Source organism: Brienomyrus brachyistius, chromosome 18 (assembly GCF_023856365.1).
Source record: "Brienomyrus brachyistius isolate T26 chromosome 18, BBRACH_0.4, whole genome shotgun sequence".
NCBI classification, from domain to species: Eukaryota; Metazoa; Chordata; class Actinopteri; order Osteoglossiformes; family Mormyridae; genus Brienomyrus; species Brienomyrus brachyistius.
Genome location: NC_064550.1, coordinates 33,247 through 56,062, shown reverse-complemented (window position 1 = coordinate 56,062; position 22,816 = coordinate 33,247). Strand labels below are relative to the sequence as shown.

Sequence of the window (22,816 nt, the reverse complement as noted above, 5' to 3'; positions counted from 1 at the left end):
GTGGTGTCATATCCAAGACTTGTGAGATAGATGAAATGGTGTTCCCATGTCAGGTTTCCTTTATTCTGTTCCTGGCGGAGCAGAATTCAAAACTCTTTGCAGATTTCCCTTTTCAAACAGCCATACTAAACCTGAAAATTAGCTGATTATGGTGTGTTTGAGAAGGGAAATCTGCAAACTGTGTTCCGCCAGGACCGGAACTGGGGAACCCTGTCATACACTATGCATAGCATATACTTTTATTTTTGAGTCACAATGAACTTCATCTGTAACCTCCAAACCCCAGTCATATACAGTATAACGGTGTTCACAGTTAAATTGTTTTTCATAGATATACATCTGTGGGGGCCACAGTGGAACAGAGAGCCTTTCTACAGTGGAGTGCTTTGACCCCCTCACTAATGAATGGAGCTTGATCACTCCAATGAGCACTCCCCGTCACAGCCTTGGAGTCACGGCGTATAGAGGGAAGATCTATGCGGTGAGTGATTCCTTTCTGTGTCAAATCTCACATTTTACCTGTAAGACTCATGGTTTTTTTGTCTTTGCTGCTGTGTCTTTCATTGTGATGCATTTAAACCAAACAAAACAGTTAAATGCCAGAAATACCTGCTGCAAAGGCTTATCTTAATACACATAAAAAACATATATGCTACCCTCTTTAGCCTCCCTGCATTTATTTCTGGGTTATAAATGGATCTGCTGGGGGTCTCTGCTACTAGCTCGGGCTGTAAAGTTTAGATTTTTTATTAATTATTTTCCCTAGTTACAGATATAATTGGTCAGATTGTTGTTTTTTTCAGTGTCTGATTAGCTTCAAGTGTTCGTTTTAAGTAATAACAATAAAAAAGCAAAATATATTAGCATAAGGAGTCATTTTTGAAGGCTCACAGTTTTCACCGAATCATACAAGTATTCTGTTGCCCAAATCCATGTTTTCATTGCATATAGGTTGACATGTGTATATAAGCTTGTGTCATTTATAGACAATGGGAGGTTCTAAAGAGCCTGCCTTCATAGGGTGAAAATTGCTTAAGAGTTCATGACTTTGGGAAAGTTGATGTTTGCCCATCCTTTTGGCAACCAAGTGATAATGAATCTTTGGCATCTCTCAGGTGGGCGGTATCAACAGGCCTGATGACCTGCAGACCATGGAGGTCTATGACCCTACCACAAACCGCTGGCATGCTGTGGCCCCCATGTCCACACCGCGCAGTGAATTTGGCATCGCAGTGGTGGACGACCTCCTGTTTGTGATGGGCGGCCACGATGGGTTTAGGGTAACTAACAAGGTGGAGTGTTATGATGCGGGGACAGGCAGCTGGTATCGTGCGCAGGACATGAGCAGAGCCAGAAAACACTTCAGCTGCTGCGTAGTGCCTGCGCACCCCCGCATCATAAAATACGCTTCACCTCGTTAGTCCCTAACGGCCACCAAGGAGGAGAGAAACCCATCTGCCCACAACAGCATGCCCAGTACGTAACCTCATTTACACCCCCAACCCCGAATTCTTTCCCTATAATATACAGTGAGTTTCTATTGACACCTCTTTTTTTCCCCAGACTCTGCTTCCTCATTGGAAGGTGTGTTGGTGGGATCGAGGTCTTTGAAGTCAAGGCTGTCCGGAAGTCATTTTCCATGGCCTCGCTAAGCTCCTCCCACACCTGAGTTTTTGCCTCGACGACCGCCGAAGCCGCATTCCATCATTTCATCACCGCTGTCCACCAGCGGGTTCGGGGAATGCCGCCACAACAGGCACCGACCACCTTACGGCCACAGCTCCAGTCAGCCGCCTCCACAACGGAGGCATGGAACAAGGCCCATTCGGACTCAATGTCCCCTGCGTCCTCCAGGACATGGGAGAAGCTCTGCTGGAGGTCGGAGTTGAATCTTCTCCTGACATTGCATACTTAAAATAAAGTTCTCTTTTTTATATTATCTAGTTTGTGAAAGCGTCATAAATTTCCCATTTTGGATAAATGTTGTTTGAATATACTCCTTCGTTCTCGTTTGACGGTTCTCTTCAGAAATTCCGCTGCAACCATCTGTGATTACTAATTAAGCACTAAGGTTTTTCGTAATCAATTGAAATACTGGTTTAGTGCAGCCCCTTCCCCTGGGACCTACAGTAAACATAACTGGCAACTTGAATTTGGAGAAGTGATGTTACCTCTGGATTGATTACAGTATGTACTGTACACAATATTATATTGTGGGTGTCAGAGTTTGCGTGTGCGAACGGGCAGGCTGGCAGGAAGGAGGCAGGGAAGGACGAAGCAGGGAGGTAGAATACGGGGAAAACTGGGGTTTTATTAGGGGGAAGACGGCTATGGGCAGAACGGGACATGACAACAGCACTAACATCAATGACGGACATCGGACAGGGCAAGATGTGGACTGATATAGACAAAAGACATGGCGAAACGACAAGGTACAGCTGGGCATGATAGGGGAAGCACACGTGGATAATCAGGGGGCGTGGCACACAACGATCGTATGAGCCGGGCATGACAGTGGGCCTGCGTTCATAGTGGGGTACCGTAGGGTTCAATTTTAGGACCAGTACTGTTCCTAATTTACATTAATGATATTGACACCAATACATACAGTAAACTGGTTACATTTGCAGACGACACCAGGGTGGGTGGCGTAGCAGATATTGATCTAGCAGCGGAGAGGCTACAACGGGATCTGGATTTAATTAGCGACTGGGCTGATACCTGTCAGATGAAATTTAACATACAGTAGATACATGTAAGATAATCATTCAGAGAGCAGAAATATAAAGTACAGATATTTTACGGGTCCCACTGAAATAAAGGTAGCTGATTATGAGAAAGATCTCGGTGTGTATGTTGATGCTTCCATGTCCCACTTTCGCCAGTGTGGGGAAGCAATAAAAAGGCCAATAGGATGTTGGGTTACAACTCTAGGTGTGTGGAGTTTAAGACAAGGGAAGTGATGCTACGATTATACATTGCTCAAAAAAATTTAAGGAACACTTTTTAATTAGAGTATAGCATCAAGTCCATTAAACTTCTGGGATATTGATCTGGTCAGTTAAGTAGTGGAGGGGGTGGTTAATCAGTTTCAGCTGCTTTGGTGCTAATGAAATTATGAACAGGTGAACTAGAGGGGTAACAATGAGACGACCCCCAAAACAGGAATGGTTTAACAGGTGGAGGCCACTGGCATTTTTCCCTCATCATCTTTTCTGGTGGTTTTTTCACTAGTTTTGCATTTGGCGACGGTCAGTGTCACTACTGGTAGCATGAGGCGATACCTGGACCCTACAGAGGTTGCACAGGTAGTCCAACTCCTCCAGGATGGCACATCAATACGTGCCATTGCCAGAAGGTTTGCTGTGTCTCCCAGCACAGTCTCAAGGGCATGGAGGAGATCCCAGGAGACAGGCAGTTACTCTAGGAGAGCTGGAGAGGGCCATAGAAGGTCCTTAATCCATCAACAGGACCGGTATCTGCTCCTTTGTGCAAGGAGGAACAGGATGAACACTGCTGAAGCCCTACAAAATGACCTCCATCAGGCCACTGGTGTGAATGTTTCTGATTGTTTGGTCAGAGACAGACTTCATGAGGGTGGCTTGAGGCCCCAACGTCCTCTAGTGGGCCCTGTGCTCACTGCCCAGCACCATGGAGCTCGATTGCCATTTGCCATAGAATACCAGAATTTGCAGGTCTGCCACTGGCACCCTGTGCTTTTCACAGATGAGAGCAGGTTCATCCTGAGCACATGTGACAGATGTGAAAGGGTCTGGAGAGCCTATGGAGAACATTATGCTGCCTGCAGCATTGTTCAGCATGACCAGTGTAAGGAAGAGGACTCCCTTACTATTATTTATATTGTAATTTGTATAGCACGTTAGCAGCACATCCTCCTTTTTAATAACAGCACTTTATTTAGCTTCGGACTTTAACCATGGATTTGCACAGAACAGTTGCAAACAAAGTTTATTTATTGAATATTTATTGGGAATTTTAAAATCAGTTGGTAGCCTTGTTTCAGATACTGCACAGCGGCTCCTCATCAAGGAAGGTGGTGGTGTCTGTGAAAAGGAATGGTGATTGAGGGAGAATAAGGTTTACCAGTAAGGACAACTAATGCAGATGGGTGGGGGTGAAAGATCTAGAATTAAAGGGGGTGCAAAGAAGTAATTGTAAGATGTAGTTACTCACCTTTCTTTCCTGTGTTCTCTCCAAGGTGTTTGGGCAAATATTTCCCTGGGGTCCAGACACCATTTAAAGGTTCCGGGAGAGACCATGGCTTAAGGAAGGGTGGGGAATCTTTTGTGCTGGGGTTTGGGGTTTTATAATATGGGTTTTTTGGGTAAGATTAAAGAGGAAGATGTTTATTAATATGAAAATGTGAAATGTAGTTGTATATTTATTTATGTAGGTTGATGTGTTGTGTACTATGGTGGAAGGGGGGGATTTAAGAAATTACCTGTGAGTGGAAGAATGGTTTAGTCTGTGACAGCTGAAAGTATTGAAGGCTGCCAGTTGTCATTAGAGGGTTTTTTTTTTTTTTTTCTTTTTTGCTGTGAAGACGCTCGACGTGTGAGATGCTTGTAAGAAGAGCTGCATGGAAAATAAATACGTGTTGTTCCACTGCATTTGGGGTAGTCTTTCTCACTGTAAATCCAGCCGCTGAGGGCCACCGTATTACAGTACAACCGGTTTGGTGGTGGGTCAGTGATGGTCTGGGGAGGCATATCCATGGAGGGACGCACAGACCTCTACAGGCTAGACAACGGCACCTTGACTGCCATTAGGTATCAGGATGAAATCCTTGAACCCACTGTTAGACCCTATGCTGGTGCACGACAATGCCCGGCCTCATGTGGCAAGAGCATGTAGGCAGTTCCTGGAGGATGAAGGAATTGATACCATTGACTGCCCCCCACGCTCGCCTGACCTAAATCCAATAGAACACCTCTGGGACATTATGTTTCATCCATCCAATGGCACCAGGTTGCACCTCAGACTGTCCAGAAGCTGTGAGATACCCTGGTCCAGATCTGAGAGGAGATCCCCCCCAGGACACCATCCGTGGTCTCATTAGGACCATGGATCGATATTGTCAGGCATGCATACAACCATGTGGGGGGCATACAAACTACTGAGTATGATTCTGAGCTACTGTAATAAAATGACAGCCAATGGACTAGCCTACCGCATCATTTTTCACTTTGATTTTCGTGGTGGCTTTGAGTTCAGCTCTCTGTAGGTTGATAATTTCATTTCCATCAATCGATGTGGCATCCTTTCATTCCTAACACATTACCCAGTCTACATCAGTATAGATATCCAGCATGATTTTTTTCCCCATTGATGTCTGATGTGTTTTCAAAGTGTTCCTTTAATTTTTTGAGCAGCGTATAAATTCCTTGGTAAGACCCCACCTAGAATATTGTGTGCAGGTTTGGTCACCATACCTTAAGAAGGACACTGCTGCCTTGGAAAAGGTGCAACGTAGGGCCACGAGAATAATTCCTGGTCTTAGAGGAATGTTTTATGAGGAGAGGTTAGCTGAGCTGAATCTGTTTAGCCTCGAGCAAAGGAGACTATGGGGGGACATGATCCAGGTGTATAAGATTCTAACAGGTCTGGATGCTGTTCAGCCAAATGGCTATTTTAATATTAGTTTAAATACCAGATCTCGTGGCCATAACTGGAAATTAGCGGGAGGACATTTTAAAACAAATTTGAGGAAGCACTTCTTTACAAAGCATGTAGTTAGAGTATGGTATAGTCTTCCTGTTAGTGTAGCACAAGCTAAAACCCTGGTTTCCTTTAAATCAGAACTAGATAAGATTTTAACAACTCTGAGCTATTAGTTAACTTCTCCCCAAATGAGCTTGATGGCCAAATGGCCTCCTCTCGTTTGTGAATTTCTTATATTCTTATACATAATATACAAAGCTATTCTCAAATGAAAATGAAACGGTTTCATTCCCGCTGCAATTTCCCACGTCGATTAACGACACATGATTCTGCAGCCTCGCTGAAATAGATGTGAAGGGTACATTCAGGGTACATTTTTTTTTAATTTGTGGAATCTTAACCGAAGTGAAAAGACAGGAGGACAAAATATTATACATTTAATAATTTTAGATTTATTGGTGTTTTAATCTGGGGAATTTGTGATTTGACTATTCATACATAATGCAAAACTAAAACATAAATTCTGAGATGAACATAGTATACATGTACCAAAAACATTTCACTTGGTCTTCTTGTACAGCTGATTGTGCAAACAAAATATTTTTTCACAATAAATTTGTAACTGGGGGTATTTTCCTACCGGTGTATTTTACGTAATATTAAATTATCTGAGATCAGATGTCTCATCTTGAATGAGTTAATGCCGGTGAAACTCATCTGGGATAAGTCGGTTTTTCAAAAGTAGCTGTGTTAGAAAACTTGATCGGCAAGTCTCTCATTGGCTTCCACATTTTGTTAAAAATAAAAAGCAGGGCGCATGACTATCTGGTCAATCAATTTCGAATCGCAAATATAGATGAATAAAAATTAAAAAAATCAGTATGTTAGGACACTGACACAAAAGCGCAGTGTTTGCGTTTTAGAACATATCGTCACTATGCTGATGTACACGTCCGTTGCTGGTCATTACATGATATAAAAAGGAGAAAGAGACGAGACATCCACATTTTTGAATAATGATGGCACACGACATGGAGCGAGTACTGATGTCCCCGGCGTTCGAAGTGTTCAACAAGCTTCGGCTGGCAGGACAGCTTTGTGACGTGGTCCTCATCACAGACGGTGTTCAGTTCAACGCCCATAGAGTGATTCTGTGTGGCTGTAGCTCCTACTTCCAGTAAGTAGCTGTGACCCATATATGACGATGCCAAAACAGCAAGGAGTCAGTTTTTATCTCTCGTTAGCAATGATTTCTCCTTGGCAATAAGGCTCTACGATGACAGAACGTTTATATTAATATATATTATATTAAATTATGTTAATGTAGGTCAGTGCTGATCAGAAATATTTCTAAGTGTACCACCTTAACTTTTAACATATAATAATAATAATAATAACAACAATAATAATGGTATAGATATGAAAAGGGGACCATGTCAAACAGGCAAAACAAAGTATTCCGGGGCACTTGGCCACCAGCCCAAGTGAAAAATATTAAAGGGGGAGCTAATGTTGGAAAAATAAGAATTAAAGCCCCTGGTCCCTAGTTCTTAGATGCCTATTTGATCATCTGTAGCAGAGGGTCCTTATCTCTGGTTGATTTCCATATGGGGGTCCCTGGTTCAGAAGATTTAGAAAACCCCTTATTTAACTTTGCCTGCAAAACCCATATTTATTAGATGAGTCACTTCTGGATTGTGTTTCAGGGCTCTGTTCGCCAGTGGCTGGAGTGATTCAGGAAAGCGAGAGTACCAACTCCCAGGCATTTCCCCAGAAACACTGAGGCAGGTCATAGAGTACGCCTACACGTACTCTGTGGTCATCACAGCTGACAATGTGGAGAACCTCCTGGCAGCTGCTGATTATCTCAGTGTCCTGGGCATCGTGCAGCGCTGCTGTGATTTCCTGCATGAGCAGCTCTGCCTTCAGAACTGCATTGGCCTTTTAAAAACTGCCGATGGTTACGGCCTCAGCGAGCTGCACCAGTCTGTTTTCAGCTTTATCCTTAAGAACTTCAAGGAGGTTGCCAGCATCTCAGAGGAGTTCATAGATCTGTCCCTGCAAGAACTTTGCGACATTATTGAGAAGGATGAGCTGAATGTGAAACAGGAAGATGCGGTGTTTGAGGCCATCCTCCAGTGGATCGAGCACGAGCCTGCCACCCGAGAGGCCCACATTTCAGTTCTGTTGCCCAAGGTGAGTATAGTTATACTATGTTCGCATTGACTTGTGTATATAACAATAGAATGCTCATTGAGTGAAGTCCTTATTACTGTAGCTAGAGACCGAACCTCCATTTCCATGTCCGATAAGTCTACAACCAAGGCTTCCAGGTATTACACCTGGGAGGAGAGTGTAACAAATAATGGAAAACAACACACTCAAATATCTTACATTAAACAAGTGTTAGCTGACACATCTGAGACTTTCTATGTAAATGGCTTCAGCTAAAGAAATTAAAATTTGCACTTACTGCTGTATTCTTAATGTTAGAAATTGCTCATCTCCAGAGATTCACAGAAAGCACAAAGGAACTCATGGAAATTCTCTCATTCTTGTTTCCTGTGTAGGTTCGCATGGCTCGTATGGATCCGGCGTACTTTATGAAGATCGTCAAAGCTAACGATCTGGTGAAGGCCAATGCGGCGTGCAGGCCAATTATCAGTGATGTATTGAAGATCATATATGATCTCGACGATAAAAGTCCACAATCTGACTTTGAAAGGCCACTGATCTGGCCGTCTGGTCGGGGTCTGGGCTGGTCCGCTTCTCGGCTGCTGCGGGGTCTGGGGTGGTCTTCTGGTCTCCTCGCCAGAGGACAAAAATGGGGTCCACATAGAGTATATATGGGGAGTGAGAGTATGTGTACAGCGTTCATTTCTGTGTATCTCTATGTTGGGTGAATGTGTAAATATTTGTTTATGTGTGCATGAGGGTGGGAACGTATGCTTGTATATGTGTGTGCCTGTTTGTCTATACGCATGTGTCAGGTTGGGTCCTAGACTCCACCCGAAATAACATCTCCGGCTCTATTCCCCCCCGCCACACTCCCTGCCGGTGGATGGGGCCCCCGGCCGCTGGTGCGTTGGTGGTTCTCGATGTCCGGGGCTGGGTGCTCGGGTGGGTGCTGGCTCGCCCTCGGCGGTTGCCTGGCGGGATTTGGCCCTCCTGGCTCTGTCGGGCCCTTGCTGGGGGGTAGGGGGGCCCTTGGATCTCTGGGCCCAGGGCCTGGTTTGCCGTGGTGGGGCCGGCCGCCAGTGGAGCCTGCGGGCTCGCCGCCACGGCCCCCTGGGGCTCCTGCACGGTGGCTGCCGGATGGCCTCCCTCCGGAGCTCTCCTCTGCCCTTTTCTGGGTGAGGGGCTGCTATTCTCCCTGCGGTGGTCCTCCGGGGGCTCCCATGCCCTGGGGGGCCTCTGGCGGTCTGGGTTCCGGGCCTCCTCCGTGTCTGCTTCATGTCCTGAGGGATGGGGCTGTGGCTCCCCACACACACTAAAAGAAAAAGAAAGGCCACTGATCCGCCCACTCCTGCCCGCTGACATCTTATTGGCCATTGGTGGCTGGAATTTCCGCAAAACCAATTGGATTGAAGCCTATGACACCCGGGCCGACCACTGGGTCGATGTAACGGAGGGGCAGGAGACTCGCCAGTCCGCCCATGGCAGTGTGTACTTAAATGGCTTCGTGTATTGTTTTGGGGGTTTTGATGGCCACAATTGTACGCAGATTTGACCCCGTCGCACGGACATGGCAGCACATGGCACCGATGCACTGGTGCCACTGAAATGTTAGCGTGGCCGTAATTAATGGTTCCATCTATGTAATGGGTGGCCATTTACGCTTCTCGCCTCTAATCATAATCGAGTGATACGACCAAGAAGCCAACGAATGGACCATCATCCAGCCCATGAACGAGGAGCGACAGGATGCCAGTGCCACCACCCTGAATGGAAAGGTAGGTTAATAGGAGGGCGTCTGACTGTGGTTACCCCCTACATTTTCTCCTTGAAATTGATTATGTTACATACTCAGTAGCTCGCTTTGTCTTCAAATGCTTGATTTCAATCCATAATTGTTAAGTTCAGTAAACGTCAGTGTTTAGATAAAACATAAATGACCTTGCATTGTTGCTCTGCATTAGTGGCACATTGGGCAGTGCTGTGGTGTCCAGCTCTGTGTTTTTGCAATTTTGCCCACAGCCCAAGACTTGTGAGATACAATAACTGGTGTTAACATAGGAGCTTTACCCAATTCCAGTCCTGGAGGGTCAGAATCCTAAACAATTTGCAGATTTCCCTATTCAAACAAACCTAGTGAACTTAATTAGCTGATTAAGCTGCGGTTCACAAGGGAAATGATCACAACTAACTGTAAATTCCCTACCTTTGCCCATATGCTTCCTGTGGTAGGTTCCAGGTTCACCACCACCCTGTACCGAATAAACTTTTATGGAAGATGGATGGATTAAACATCCATTAGCTAAATGTACATTTACGCTTTCTAGATCTCCATCTCCAATCATGTACAGCATAACACACATCACTTTTGAACCATTTTTCCTAGATATATATTTGTGGGGGTAGCAAGGGAGCTCAGACTAATTCCACTGCCGAGTGCTATGATCCACTCACGGGCGAATGGACCTTGATCACCCCAATGAGCACTCGCCGACATGGCCTTGGAGTAGTGGCATATCAGGGAAAGATCTATGTGGTGAGTGATTCCTTTCTTGTACTCTGAAACAAAGGAGTCAAATCTCAAGATTTATCTGAGACTCATATTTTTTGTCACTGCTGCTGTGTCACAGATTGTAATGCGCTTAAATCAAACAAAAGAATTCAGTGGATAAAATCACCTGCTGGGAAGGCCCATCTCAATACACATACTGTATGCTCCCTGCATATCAGGGTTATAAACGAATATTCTTGGGTAGTAAAGCTTAGATTTTTGATTACAGTTATATTCTGTAGTTCCACACATAATTGCTCTGGTTGTTGTTTTTTCCAGGGTCTGACTACAAGTATTATTTTTAGTGCTAATAAAAATAATAATAAAAGCAAAATATATGATTTTTTTTATATCTCATATCTTTTTTTGATGGATGACAGTTTTCACTGAATTGTACAGATTTTCTGTTGCCCAAATCCCCTTTTTTCACTGCAGTTATGTTGACATGTATGTTGAACACAAATTAGTTATAAGCTTGTGTCCTATATAGACAATGGGAGGTTCTGTGCAGCCTGCTATTATAGGGCGATAATTCCTTAAGAGTTCCTGACTTTGAGAAAGCTGATATTTACTTATCCGTTTGGTACCTGAGTGATCACTTACCATTGGTGTCTCGCAGGTGGGCGGTACCAACGGGGCTCATCCAGTGTGGAGTATGGAGGTTTATGACCCTGCAACTAACCAATGGCACGCTGCGCCTCCCATGACAAAACCAAGAAGCTACTTCGGCATCGCAGTGCTGGACGGCTTGCTGTTTGCAATGGGCGTCTGATGGGTTCAGAGTCACTGCCAAGGTGGAATGCTATGATGCAGAGAAAGGCAGCTGGTACCGTGCGCAGGACATGATTACGCCCAAGAGGAACTTCAGCTGCTGCACAGTGCCCCCCTGCATCGTACAGTACGCTGCACCTCGCCCACCTGCCCCCATCTGCCTGCCTGGTGGGTAACCAGGTTACGCATCTGCCGGTGTGGCTAGCAGCACTGGACTTAATCAACAGAAACAGTGGACACTAACAAGAATCAGAAACATTCACCAAAATAAGGAAAATGCCTCTTGAATAATGGACTGAGGGAACAGAACTTGGACCTTACAGTGGAGTCAGAGCATAGAGGTTAAGGCACTAGAACAGCTATCAAAATGCAATTATGGCAAGACAATTGCTTTCCTTTGTTATCGGATGCTGTAGCGGTTTGCTCCTGTTGGGTAACATGCCACTTGTTTGCATGCATTTGTTAATTGCCTTGTTCTCTCCAACCATTTCTCTGTCTTAGAGCATCTGCCAAATGAATAATACACAGAGCACAACTATAGCAGAGCTCAGCTGGGACCTCCTGCATGCTTTTACAGCAAGCAATGAGTGTGCTCTTCTAGAACGGATTTAATATCTGGCTACGGTTGTTGGGGACACATGTGTTAGATATGTGAAATGCTTTATTCATACAAATAAAGCCCTTATATTTGTATTTTTATCACATGTGGTATATTAATTTCATGAGTAGTATCTTCATAGAATTTGTGCCGTGTGTGTGGTGTTCTCCATATTAATTCATATCTCAATTAAACATTATAACCAAGATGCAGCCAAAGCCCCAAAAATAAATTCTGATTATCAGTCATTTAACAAAAACAATACAGAACAATGTTCTTCGACCTGATCCACAGGAACCCCCAGTCCGTCCACGTTTTTGCTCCTTGCCAGACAGCTGGTGCTGGGAGAGAGCAAAAACATGGACTGTCTGAGGGTCCACAAGAAACACTGATAAAACATAATATATATGCAGACCGAATGTCTATGGCACCCCCTAAAGGAGCATCATATCCGTAAAGAACTGGCTAAGGTTTCATGCCACAGGACCCTCCTGAGCATGAAAGCCAGCTTCTGCTTCTGGTTCCAGCACTTAGCCAATCTACTGACCCTTTATCACCGATTGCTGAGTTGGAAATATTCAGGTGGATCAGCTGACCTGCATGCTTGCATCCAATCAGAAGCAGCAAATTTCCCTCCATTTTCCCCTTCACCTTCTTTTTCTCTTATCAGCTTACAGTTATATTTCCTGTTGCTCATCTCATTTTGTCCTAGTCAATTGATATTCTCTCATTTGTTAAGTGCTACTATTTATTGTCTTTCTGTGAGTTAAACTGAAGGTTACTTTCCCCTATAGACCGTCTCTTCCTGCTATCAGGCAATCAATCATAGGCCAGTGGGACAGGAGGGAGAGTTCTACCCTTTTTCACTCAGGGTGACTGGAATTTTCCAAACAAACGGGCAGTTTCAGAATCCCCCATTTGTTGCGGTCTCCAGAAAAGTGTTACATATGAACCATGTGGTACAGTCTGATTAGATGAAAGCATCCCACAGAGCTGTTTCTGATCTAAATGAACACATTCTGAATTATGACTCTTGTGCTTTGTTGATTTTAGAGTTTTCTGCCATCTGGAGTAGAAAAAAAACACACATTTATCTCAGAATTCTGACTTATTCAGTCAAAATTCTGATTTTTTTTTCCCTCACAATTCTTACTTTATTTCTCATTATTCTGAGTACGTCTCTAACAACCAGCAATTAGTCAGAGACATCACTTCTGCTCCAGCTTTAAGGGTTCAGTGAGATTTGCATACAGCAGCAGACAGGAGCGAAGGCTACAATGGCTGTATCTGCTCTGTCCAGGCATTTTATTATTTCCAATTGTGTGTGTGAATGGTAGCCTACATCGGAACTTGTAATTAATTATGCTGTAAATGTTAAGCTGGTTTGAAATGAAAATGGGCAATAGAACTTATCTCTTGCCTAATAAGTTGTGGTACAAGCATATCTAACGTTAATGCTTCGTGCATTAGACATATATAATATGATGTCTACCATTAATGTAATAACTGCCAATAATGTGCTAATTTTCCCCCTTAATGTAATAAAGGCTGATACAGTAATAACTTACCAATATCATACTAACATATTTGAATCAAAAAGGCATCACATTATTACATTATAGGCTTTATTACACAAAAAAAACTGTAAAATTGTTATGTTATTAGCAGTTATATTAACAGTAGTTTACAGTAGCTGCTATTAACAGCAGTGATTAGCTGATACAGACCCTAACAATCGTGACATCACACAATTTCTTTTGACTGCTTATGATTTTTTGCACACTATTGTACACACACACACAAACATATATATATATATATATATATATATATATATATATATATATATATATATATATATATATGTAGATATTTATATGGTTGATTGCCCACAAAACTCAACTGTGATTAATCAGCCTGTTCTCCAGACAAAAGAACAGTGAAAACCATTCTAACTTAACCTACAAGAAGCAATTCCTGAACACAAAGAAGAAGATGTGCTAGATGTCTTTATGGGGACTCTGCATTCAAGTCTATGGGCAAAACCCTAATCCCAACTATGAAAACGTTATCCCCTACCCGCCCGAACCCACACTCGTTGCTGTTGTAGTTCTCTCCTATCATTTATATTGTCACAATAAACTATATCCTAAGATATACAAGTAAAAAGTTTGTATATAGTATAGCATGAAAAATAATAAGAAGAAAACTCAGCCAGAGTGGAATTGTTTATATATATATATATATATATATATATAAACACTCGTGCGCTCTTGCGTTGTTTACACCCAAAATGACGATTCCACCATACACTGCGGCTAGGCTATATCGAGTGTGATGTTAGCTGCAAAAGACGCAAGCTGATCCCAACTTCACTTTGCTACACGTCCATTGTAAAAGCAGGGCCACAAATAAAACACCACCTACCTCTCTGTGCTCAATTCAAACGGAAAATGTCGCCAAATCCATTCGCCATTTCACTATGTGCTGGCTAGTCATGGCGCGAGCATTAGCTGCGGACGCGAACAGCTTCAGCTTATCTTGCCACAATTCAGCTCGACTGTTTAAACTTCAGCCAAACACAACATTCTGTGTTAAGTGAGAATTCTAACGATAAATAATAATTACTTACATCGTTCAATGGGCGCCCTAGGAATATGTCCTACCGCTACTCCCATCCACTTCTAACTTAACTCGTCCATCTGTGTGGGGGTGCGCAAGAACGATGGGTGCCGTGAAGCTGCAGGAAAACAAACTTAAAAACCTGCACGGAAATATATTAAACGTGGAGGAGTTAGTCGGCAAAAGTGAGGAATTACAAAAAATAAAATAAAAAAACGATTTCTCAAGAAAAGATCATAAAACAGGAAAATGGACAATAGCTCATGGAGTGATATTGCACACTGTACCTTGATTGTAACATAACTGCTCTATAATACATAATCGATTATATTCAATAGCGTTCAGGATTTGGGTGACGTGTACACAGCACAATAATCATTGTGATAATTCCACACTTGCTGCAATACGTTTTCATGACTGTATTGGGGATATATGCGGTCCGAAAAATACGTCCGCCTTGTGCTAAATGTGGACCAAAACAGACGGACTACGCAGCCCAGTTTTCAAGGAATAGTCTTGTTCCAAATAATTGCCACAACGGGCCGACCAGATTTAGCCCATAAAATAATGTCCTGTGGACATTTGTTGCTCAATGGCTTATGTCTAAGGTGGAAACTAGGGAATAAGATGCGAACTTAAACCTCGTTCCTGACAGACATGTAAAGGACCTTTTTTGTTTTTCATTTTTAGAAACGTAGCGGAGGAGAAAAAATACGAAAACATTTATTTATTTATTTTATTTCGGGAATTCGTGACTTGACTATTCTTACATAATACAAAACTTAAATTCTAAGATAAGCACGGTATACATTTTCCAAAAGTGATGTTAAAAACATTTCACTTGTTCTTCTTGTAAAGCTGATTGTGCGTAGAATATATCCACCCCCCCCCCCCCCCCAAATCAATTTCGAGTCTTAAATATAGATTTAAAAATAAACATTACGGTATCTTAGCAGAATGTGACGCAAAAGTGCGGTTTTTGCGTATTAGAACGTATCTACACGTCATTTCGAGTGGTATAAAAAGGAGAAAGAGACGAGACATCCACATTTTTGAATAATGATGGCACACGACATGGAGCGAGTACTGATGTCCCCGGCTTTCGAAGTGTTCAACAAGCTTCGGCTGGCAGGACAGCTTTGTGACGTGGTCCTCATCGCAGACGGTGTTAAATTCAACGCCCATAGAGTAATTCTGTGTGGCTGTAGCTCCTACTTCCAGTAAGTAGCTGTGACCCATATATGAAGATGCGAAAACAGCAAGGAGTCAGTTTTTATCTCTCGTTAGCAATAACTTCTCCTTGGCAATAAGGCTCTAGGATGACAGAAAGTTTATATTAATATACATTATATTAAATTATATTAATGTAGGTCAGTGCTGATGAGAAATATTTCTGATAAGTGTACCACCTTAACTTTTACCATATAATAATAATAATAATAACAATAATAATGGTATAGATATGAAAAGGGGACCATGTCAAACAGGCAAAACAAAGTATTCCGGGGCACTTGCCCACCAGCCCAAGTAAAATATATTAAAGGGGGAGCTACTGTTGGAAAAATAAGAATTAAAGCCCCTGGTCCCTAGTTCTTAGATGCCTATGTGATCATCTGTAGCAGGGGTCCTTATCTCTGCTTAATTTCCATTTGGGGGTCCCTGGTTCAGAAGATTTAGAAAAGCCCTTATTTAACTTTGCCTGCAAAACCCATATTTATTAGATGAGTCACTTCTGGATTGTTTTCAGGGCTCTGTTCGCCACTGGCTGGAGTGACTCAGGAAAGCGGGAGTACCAACTCCCAGGCATTTCCCCAGAAACACTGAGGCAGGTCATAGAGTACGCCTACACGTACTCTGTGGTCATCACAGCTGACAATGTGGAGAACCTCCTGGTAGCTGCTGATTATCTCAGTGTCTTGGGCATCGTGCAGCGCTGCAGTGATTTCCTGCATGAGCAGCTCTGCCTCAACAACTGCATTGGCCTTCTTAAAATCGCCGATGTCTACTGCGTAAACGAGCTGCACCAGTCTGCATTCAACTTCATCTTGAAAAATTTCAAGGAGGTTGCCATCAGCTCAAACGAGTTCCCAGAACTAAGTCTTGAACAACTTTCTGACATCATAGAGCAGGATGAGCTTAATGTCAGAGAAGAGGATGTGGTGTTTGAGGCCATCCTCCGTTGGATCGAGCACGAGCCTGCCACCCGAGAGGCCCACATTTCAGTCCTATTGCCCAAGGTGAGTATAGTTATACTATGTTCTCATTGACTTGTGTATATAGCAATAGAATGCTCATTGAGTGAAGTCCTTATTACTGTAGCTAAAGACCGATTTCCATGTCCCATAAGTGTACAACCAAGGCTTCCAGGTATTACACCTGGGAGGAGAGTGTAACAAATAATGGAAAACAAAACACTCAGATGTCTTACATTAAACAAGTGTAGCTGACACATCTGAGACTTTCAAAGTAAATAGCTTCAGCTAAAGAAATTAAAATTTGCACTTACTGCTGTATCCTTAATGTTAGGAATTGCTCATCTCCAGAGATTCACAGAAAGCACTAAAGAACTCATGGGAATTCTCTCATTGTTTCCTGTGTAGATTCGGATGGCTCGTATGGATCCGGAGTACTTCATGAAAATCGTCAAAGCTAACGATCTGGTGAAGGGCAATGCGGCGTGCAGGCCAATTATCAGTGATGTACTGAAGATGATATATGATCTCGACGATGAAAGTCCACGATCTGACTTTGAAAGGCCACTGATTCGCCCGCGCCTACCCGCTGACATTTTATTGGCCATTGGTGGCTGGAATTTCCGCACAACCAATTGGACTGAAGCCTATGACACCCGGGCTGACCACTGGGTCGATATAACACAGGGGCAGGAGACTCGCCAGTCCGGCCATGGCAGTGTGTGTTTAAATGGCTTCGTGTATTGTTTTGGGGGTTATGATGGCCATAATTTCACCGATGCTGTGCGCAGATTTGACCCCGTCGCACGGACATGGCAGCACATGGCCCCGATGCACTGGCGCCGCTGTAGTGTCAGTGTGGCCGTAAGTAACGGCTTCATCTACGTGATGGGTGGCCGTTTAGGCGTGTCGCCTCTGAATATCGTAGAGCGATATGACCCAAATGCCAACGAGTGGACCATCATCCAGCCCATGAACGAGGAGCGACAGGATGCCAGTGCCACCACCCTGAATGGAAAGGTAGGTTAATAGGAGGGCGTCTTACTGTGGTTACCCTCATTTTCCCCTTGAAATTGATTATGTTACATACTCAGTAGCTCGCTTTGTCTTCAAATGGTTGATTTCAATCCATAATTGTTAATTCAGTAAACGTCAGTGTTTAGATAAAACATAAATGACCTTGCATTGTTGCTCTGCATTAGTGGCACATTGGGCAGTGCTGTGGTGTCCAGCTCTGTGTTTTTGCAATTTTGCCCACAGCCCAAGACTTGTGAGATACAATAACTGGTGTTAACATAGGAGCTTTACCCAATTCCAGTCCTGGAGGGTCAGAATCCTAAACAATTTGCAGATTTCCCTATTCAAACAAACCTAGTGAACTTAATTAGCTGATTAAGCTGCGGTTCACAAGGGAAATGATCACAACTAACTGTAAATTCCCTACCAATGCCCATGTGCTTCCTGTGGTAGGTTCCAGGTTCACCACCACCCTGTACTGAATAGACTTTTATGGAAGGTGGATGGATTAAACATCCATTAGCTAAATGTACATTTACGCTTTCTAGATCTCCATCTCCAATCATGTACAGCATAACACACATCACTTGTGAACCATCTTTCCTAGATATATATTTGTGGGGGTAGCAATGGAGCTCAGACCACTTCCACTGCGGAGTGCTATGATCCTCTCACGGGCGAATGGACCTTGATCGCTCCCATGCGCACTCGCCGACGTGGCCTTGGAGTTGCGGCATATCAGGGAAACATCTATGCGGTGAGTGATTCCTTTCTTGTACTCTGAAACAAAGGAGTCAAATCTCAAGATTTATCTGAGACTCATATTTTTTGTCACTGCTGCTGTGTCACAGATTGTAATGTGCTTAAAACAAACAAAAGAATTCAGTGGATAAAATGACCTGCTGGGAAGGCCCATCTCAGTACACATATGCTCCCTGCATATCTGGGTTATAAACGAATACGCTTAGTAAAGCTTAGTAAAGCTTAGATTTTTTAGTATAGTTATATTCTGTAGTTCCAGACTATAATTGCTCTGTTGTTGTTTTTTTCAGTGTCTGACTACAAGTATTATTTTTAGTACTAATAAACATAATAATAAAAGCAAAATATATGAACATAAGAAGTCTTTTTTTGATGGTTGACAGTTTTCGCTGAATTGTACCGGTTTTCTGTTGCCCAAATCCCCTTTTTTCACTGCAGTTATGTTGACATGTATGTTGAACACAAATTAGTAATAAGCTTGTGTCCTATATACACAATGGGAGGTTCTGTGCAGCCTGCTATTATAGGGCGATAATTCCTTAAGAGTTCCTGACTTCGAGAAAGCTGATATTTACTTATCCGTTTGGTACCCGAGTGATCACTTACCATTGGTGTCTCGCAGGTGGGCGGTACCAACGGGGTTCATGCAGTGCGGAGTATGGAGGCTTATGACCCTGCAACTAACCAGTGGCACGCTGCGCCTCCCATGAGACAACAAAGGAGCTATTTCGGCATCGCAGTGGTGGACGGCTTGCTGTTTGTAATGGGAGGCTCCGATGGGTTCGAAGTCACTGCAAAGGTGGAATGTTATGATGCAGAGAAAGGCAGCTGGTACCGTGCGCAGGACATGATTACGCCTAAGAGGAACTTCAGCTGCTGCACAGTGCCTGCGCACCCCCGCTTCGTACAGTACGCTGCACCTCGCCCACCTGCCCCCATCTGCCTGCCTGGTGGGTAACTAGGTTATCATGTCTAACGTTAATGCTTCGTACATTAGACCTATATAATATGTGCCCTAGAGAGGTAAAGTGGGCTATCCCACAAAAACAAAGTTTTGAAAAAATGAGCTCCAAAGTGTGCCTATACCCTATAATTGATATACATCATAGGTAGCACAGATCTCAGTATATTTAAAAGATAGATAAACCCTCAATAATTAATATTGGACACTAAACTCATTTTTGACTGACATGTGGGATAGCCCACTTTACCTCTCAAGGGCACATATGATACCTACCGTTAATGTAATAACTGCCAATAATGTGCTAATTTTCCCCCTTAATGTAATAAAGGCTGATACAGTAATATCTTGCCAATACCATACTAACATATTTGAATCAAAAACGCACCACATTACTACATTATATACTTTATTACACAAAAAAACGGGAAAATTGTTATGTTATTAGCAGTTATATTAACAGTAGTTTAGCTGCTACAGACAGCAGCTATTAGCTGCTATTAACAGCAGTGATTAGCTGCTACAAACCATAACAATCGTGACATCACACAATTTCTTTTGACTGCTTATGATTTTTTGCACACTACTGTACACACACATATATATGTACATATATATGTATATGGTTGATTGCCCACAAAAATCAACTGTGATTAATCAGCCTGATCTCCAGACCAAAGAACTGTGAAAACCATTCTAACTTAACCTACAAGAAGCAATTCCTGAACACAAAGAAGAAGATGTGCTACGGCCCTGCTACACGCACACACACACACACACACACACACACATATAAGGTATCTGTATCTTTGTGGGGACTCCATACTGAGTTCCAACCCGCAACACAATTAATCAGTGAGGAAATTCATAGTATTATCTCTTGTTATGTTATTTTTTAAAATTATTTATAATGTATTTAAAAGCCTATGGCAAACAGTAAGTTAATGAATTGAAATTACAGGTAACCACGTGCTCAACAAGTAGCTGGCAGGGAACAAGGGAAACGCTACAGACTGACAACAGGGGAGGACAAGAAAGACTGACAACACGTGGGACGAGATGACCAATGACACCTACTGGCCAAACAGGGAAGGGACACAGAATGGGACAGTTAAATAACATTGGCATTCCCTGAAGGGTTTGGCATTCCCTGAAGCCAAGCTGTTAATTATTGTACTCCACGCCACCTCTGGTGATTGAATTGCAATGTAATGATTATGTTGTTCTATAATCTTATTGAATAAGTGTTATAAGTTGTTGGAAGTTATTTTTGTATTCTTTTATACTTCATTTTTAACAGTGTGATTTTTGACCTGACAGCTTTGTTTGGCAGTAAAAAGCTTTAAGGGGGCAGTTTAATGGCTCTATACACAGCAATGTGTATAATGGCCAAAGTGTTCTTATTGAATATGCTTAGATTATTTTTGTATACATTTACATTTTTATTTTACAGACTTTATGTAAAGGCAACCAGCGCTTAAAAGTTTAACGTTTAAATAAATGTCTTATTTGGAGAACAATGGGTGGAAAAAATGTTATTTGTTGTCTGAAAACCAAAATACTTTTGAGAGCTTTGTACGATTTGTTAGCAGAATTACCTTATAGACCTGATACACTTTTGAATGCAATATAATTCTCCATGGCAGTAACCCAGCTGACTGGTGGAGCAAGTTCATTTTGTCTCTGCAAGACTTCAAAGTGAATTTGAAGATCATCGTCTCCACAAAGACTATGAAGATTTTCAGGAGATACATGGAATCCACAGTTTCTTCCATTAAACCTAGAGTGCAATCCAACAAAATGTTTCAATAACAAAATTTACATTTCAAAAACTGGCTTCTGGTTTGTCAGATGGGCAGTGTGCATTCCATAACTACTTGTAGTCATCTAGTTCTTTTTGCAGGACACCCAGAAAGCTGAATACTGTAGCAGCAAACATTTCTGTTGGTAACAGCCATTAAAGGGATTCCTCCGTCCAACATTGCCCCCTAGTGGTGGAATATTGCAACGCAAATAATGGAGATTTCACTTCACTGTATTTTACAGCTAACGAAAATGTAATGTGTGTGTGTATACATTTTTTGTTTCATACATTTAAATGTACATTTTTTATATAACAAACAACATTACTTTATAGTTGTTTAAAAGGCGGAAACTTCAATGTACACGAAGTCACCAATAAATTACATCTATTTATCTAACATGTTATATAATATACATACTGTGTTTGAAAACTTTGAAAAGCTTTACGATTTCAGGACAGATCAGCCACTCTATTAGGAACATTACGCTTTTTCGTTGTGGGTGTTAGCTTTGCTGCTGCTATTAATACTAATAATACATTAGCACAAAAAAAGGCTACATACGCCAAACTACGTCTTGCTTGTAGGTTAAAGACGTTTGACGTTCATTGCCGTGGGAAACTGCGGTTCTAGTGCTAAACCACTACCGAAAAGACTACAAAAGCTGCGTCGGTTAAAATAGAAGCGCCCCGTCAGGTTTTAAATAACTTTCTGTGTTGGCTATCGGTCCGGGTCTGTATGGGACAGCTTCTGGATCCGGACCTGGACCGCGGTCTGCCTGTTACCTCTGGTCTAAGTTATTCACTGGCAAATCAGGGTGCGCTTTTCTCAAGAATATTAATTTATCTTCCTAAACCACCCAGCAAAACGCAAATTCGCCACCGGGGTGTCCAATGAGCTCCGTACAGGCCATTTGGAATGGTGGGCATCGTTGGTAGGTTGGTTCTTACTTGAATGTGTAATATTTACAATTGAGATAGTACTTAGTTATTGTCGGTTATTAGGTGTATAATGCTACGTAAGTGGTGATGAGTAAGTTGAATATTATTTGCTGTAAATTAGAAGTAAAAATTCTGAAGTTAAAAGGCATTGGACCATTAAAATACATTGGATACATGGAAATGATTTGTACATTAGACATTCAGTTGAAACCTGTAAGAGGAATTATTTTTTATATTGGAAATGAATATGCTTACCTGTACCTTTGAGAAAGAAAATGAGATCAGCTATAAAACAAAAAAATCAATTAAAGAAAATGCCAGAACATCTAACACATTTCCCTGCACCCGGTTTTCTATCGCTCTATCCTGCCTGACAGCGATAACAACACTATTTGAATTTAAATCAGCAAATACTTAAAAGCCAATGATTGGATCATTATTACGGCTCAGCTGCGTTATGCAGCACTAAAGTGAAGTCAGCTGAGTACCTGAATCTCCTGAATGGCCAGGTTATCCCATCAATGGAGTTTTCCTTCCCTAATGGGATTGGCGTATTCCAGGACGAGAATGCCAAGATTCATCGGGCTCAAACTGTCAGAGCGGTTCAGGGAGCACGAGGAATCATTTTCACATATGAATTGGCTACGACACAGTCTTGACCTTAACCGTATTGGAAGTCTTTGAGTACTTAAGAAGACATTACGGAGTGGTTTAACTCATGTACAGTATTTTACAAGAATGA

General features: G+C 42.4%; 3 protein-coding genes and 1 long non-coding RNA gene across 4 annotated transcripts; 3 read left to right on the top strand and 1 right to left on the bottom strand.

Annotated features, from left to right (window-relative positions):
* The first annotated feature begins 335 nt into the window (after positions 1 to 335).
* Positions 336 to 1,939, top strand: LOC125713311 (uncharacterized). Its single transcript, XR_007383533.1, has 3 exons — positions 336 to 481; positions 1,116 to 1,476; positions 1,564 to 1,939. It is a non-coding gene; the product is annotated as an uncharacterized LOC125713311 (long non-coding RNA).
* Positions 1,940 to 7,410: 5,471 nt separating this feature from the next.
* LOC125713186 (kelch-like protein 10) lies at positions 7,411 to 8,684 on the top strand (the record flags this gene model as incomplete). Its single annotated transcript, XM_048984144.1, has 3 exons — positions 7,411 to 7,878; positions 8,253 to 8,351; positions 8,673 to 8,684. Coding segments are annotated over 3 exons (579 nt in total), but the record flags the coding sequence as incomplete, so codon positions are not given.
* On the bottom strand, positions 8,537 to 12,312 carry LOC125713525 (basic proline-rich protein-like). The gene is made up of 2 exons (XM_048984732.1): positions 10,312 to 12,312; positions 8,537 to 9,172 (listed from the first exon to the last, which is right to left on the bottom strand). The coding sequence occupies exons 1-2, from the start codon at positions 10,352 to 10,354 to the stop codon at positions 8,712 to 8,714; spliced, it is 504 nt and encodes a 167-aa protein (XP_048840689.1). The 5' UTR covers positions 10,355 to 12,312; the 3' UTR covers positions 8,537 to 8,711.
* A 3,067-nt stretch (positions 12,313 to 15,379) lies between these two features.
* Positions 15,380 to 20,851, top strand: LOC125713524 (kelch-like protein 10). Its single transcript, XM_048984731.1, has 6 exons — positions 15,380 to 15,619; positions 16,147 to 16,636; positions 17,000 to 17,611; positions 18,216 to 18,365; positions 18,993 to 19,320; positions 20,293 to 20,851. Exons 1-6 carry the CDS (start codon positions 15,459 to 15,461, stop codon positions 20,313 to 20,315), a joined length of 1,764 nt encoding a protein of 587 aa, XP_048840688.1. The 5' UTR covers positions 15,380 to 15,458; the 3' UTR covers positions 20,316 to 20,851.
* The last annotated feature ends 1,965 nt before the right edge of the window (positions 20,852 to 22,816 follow it).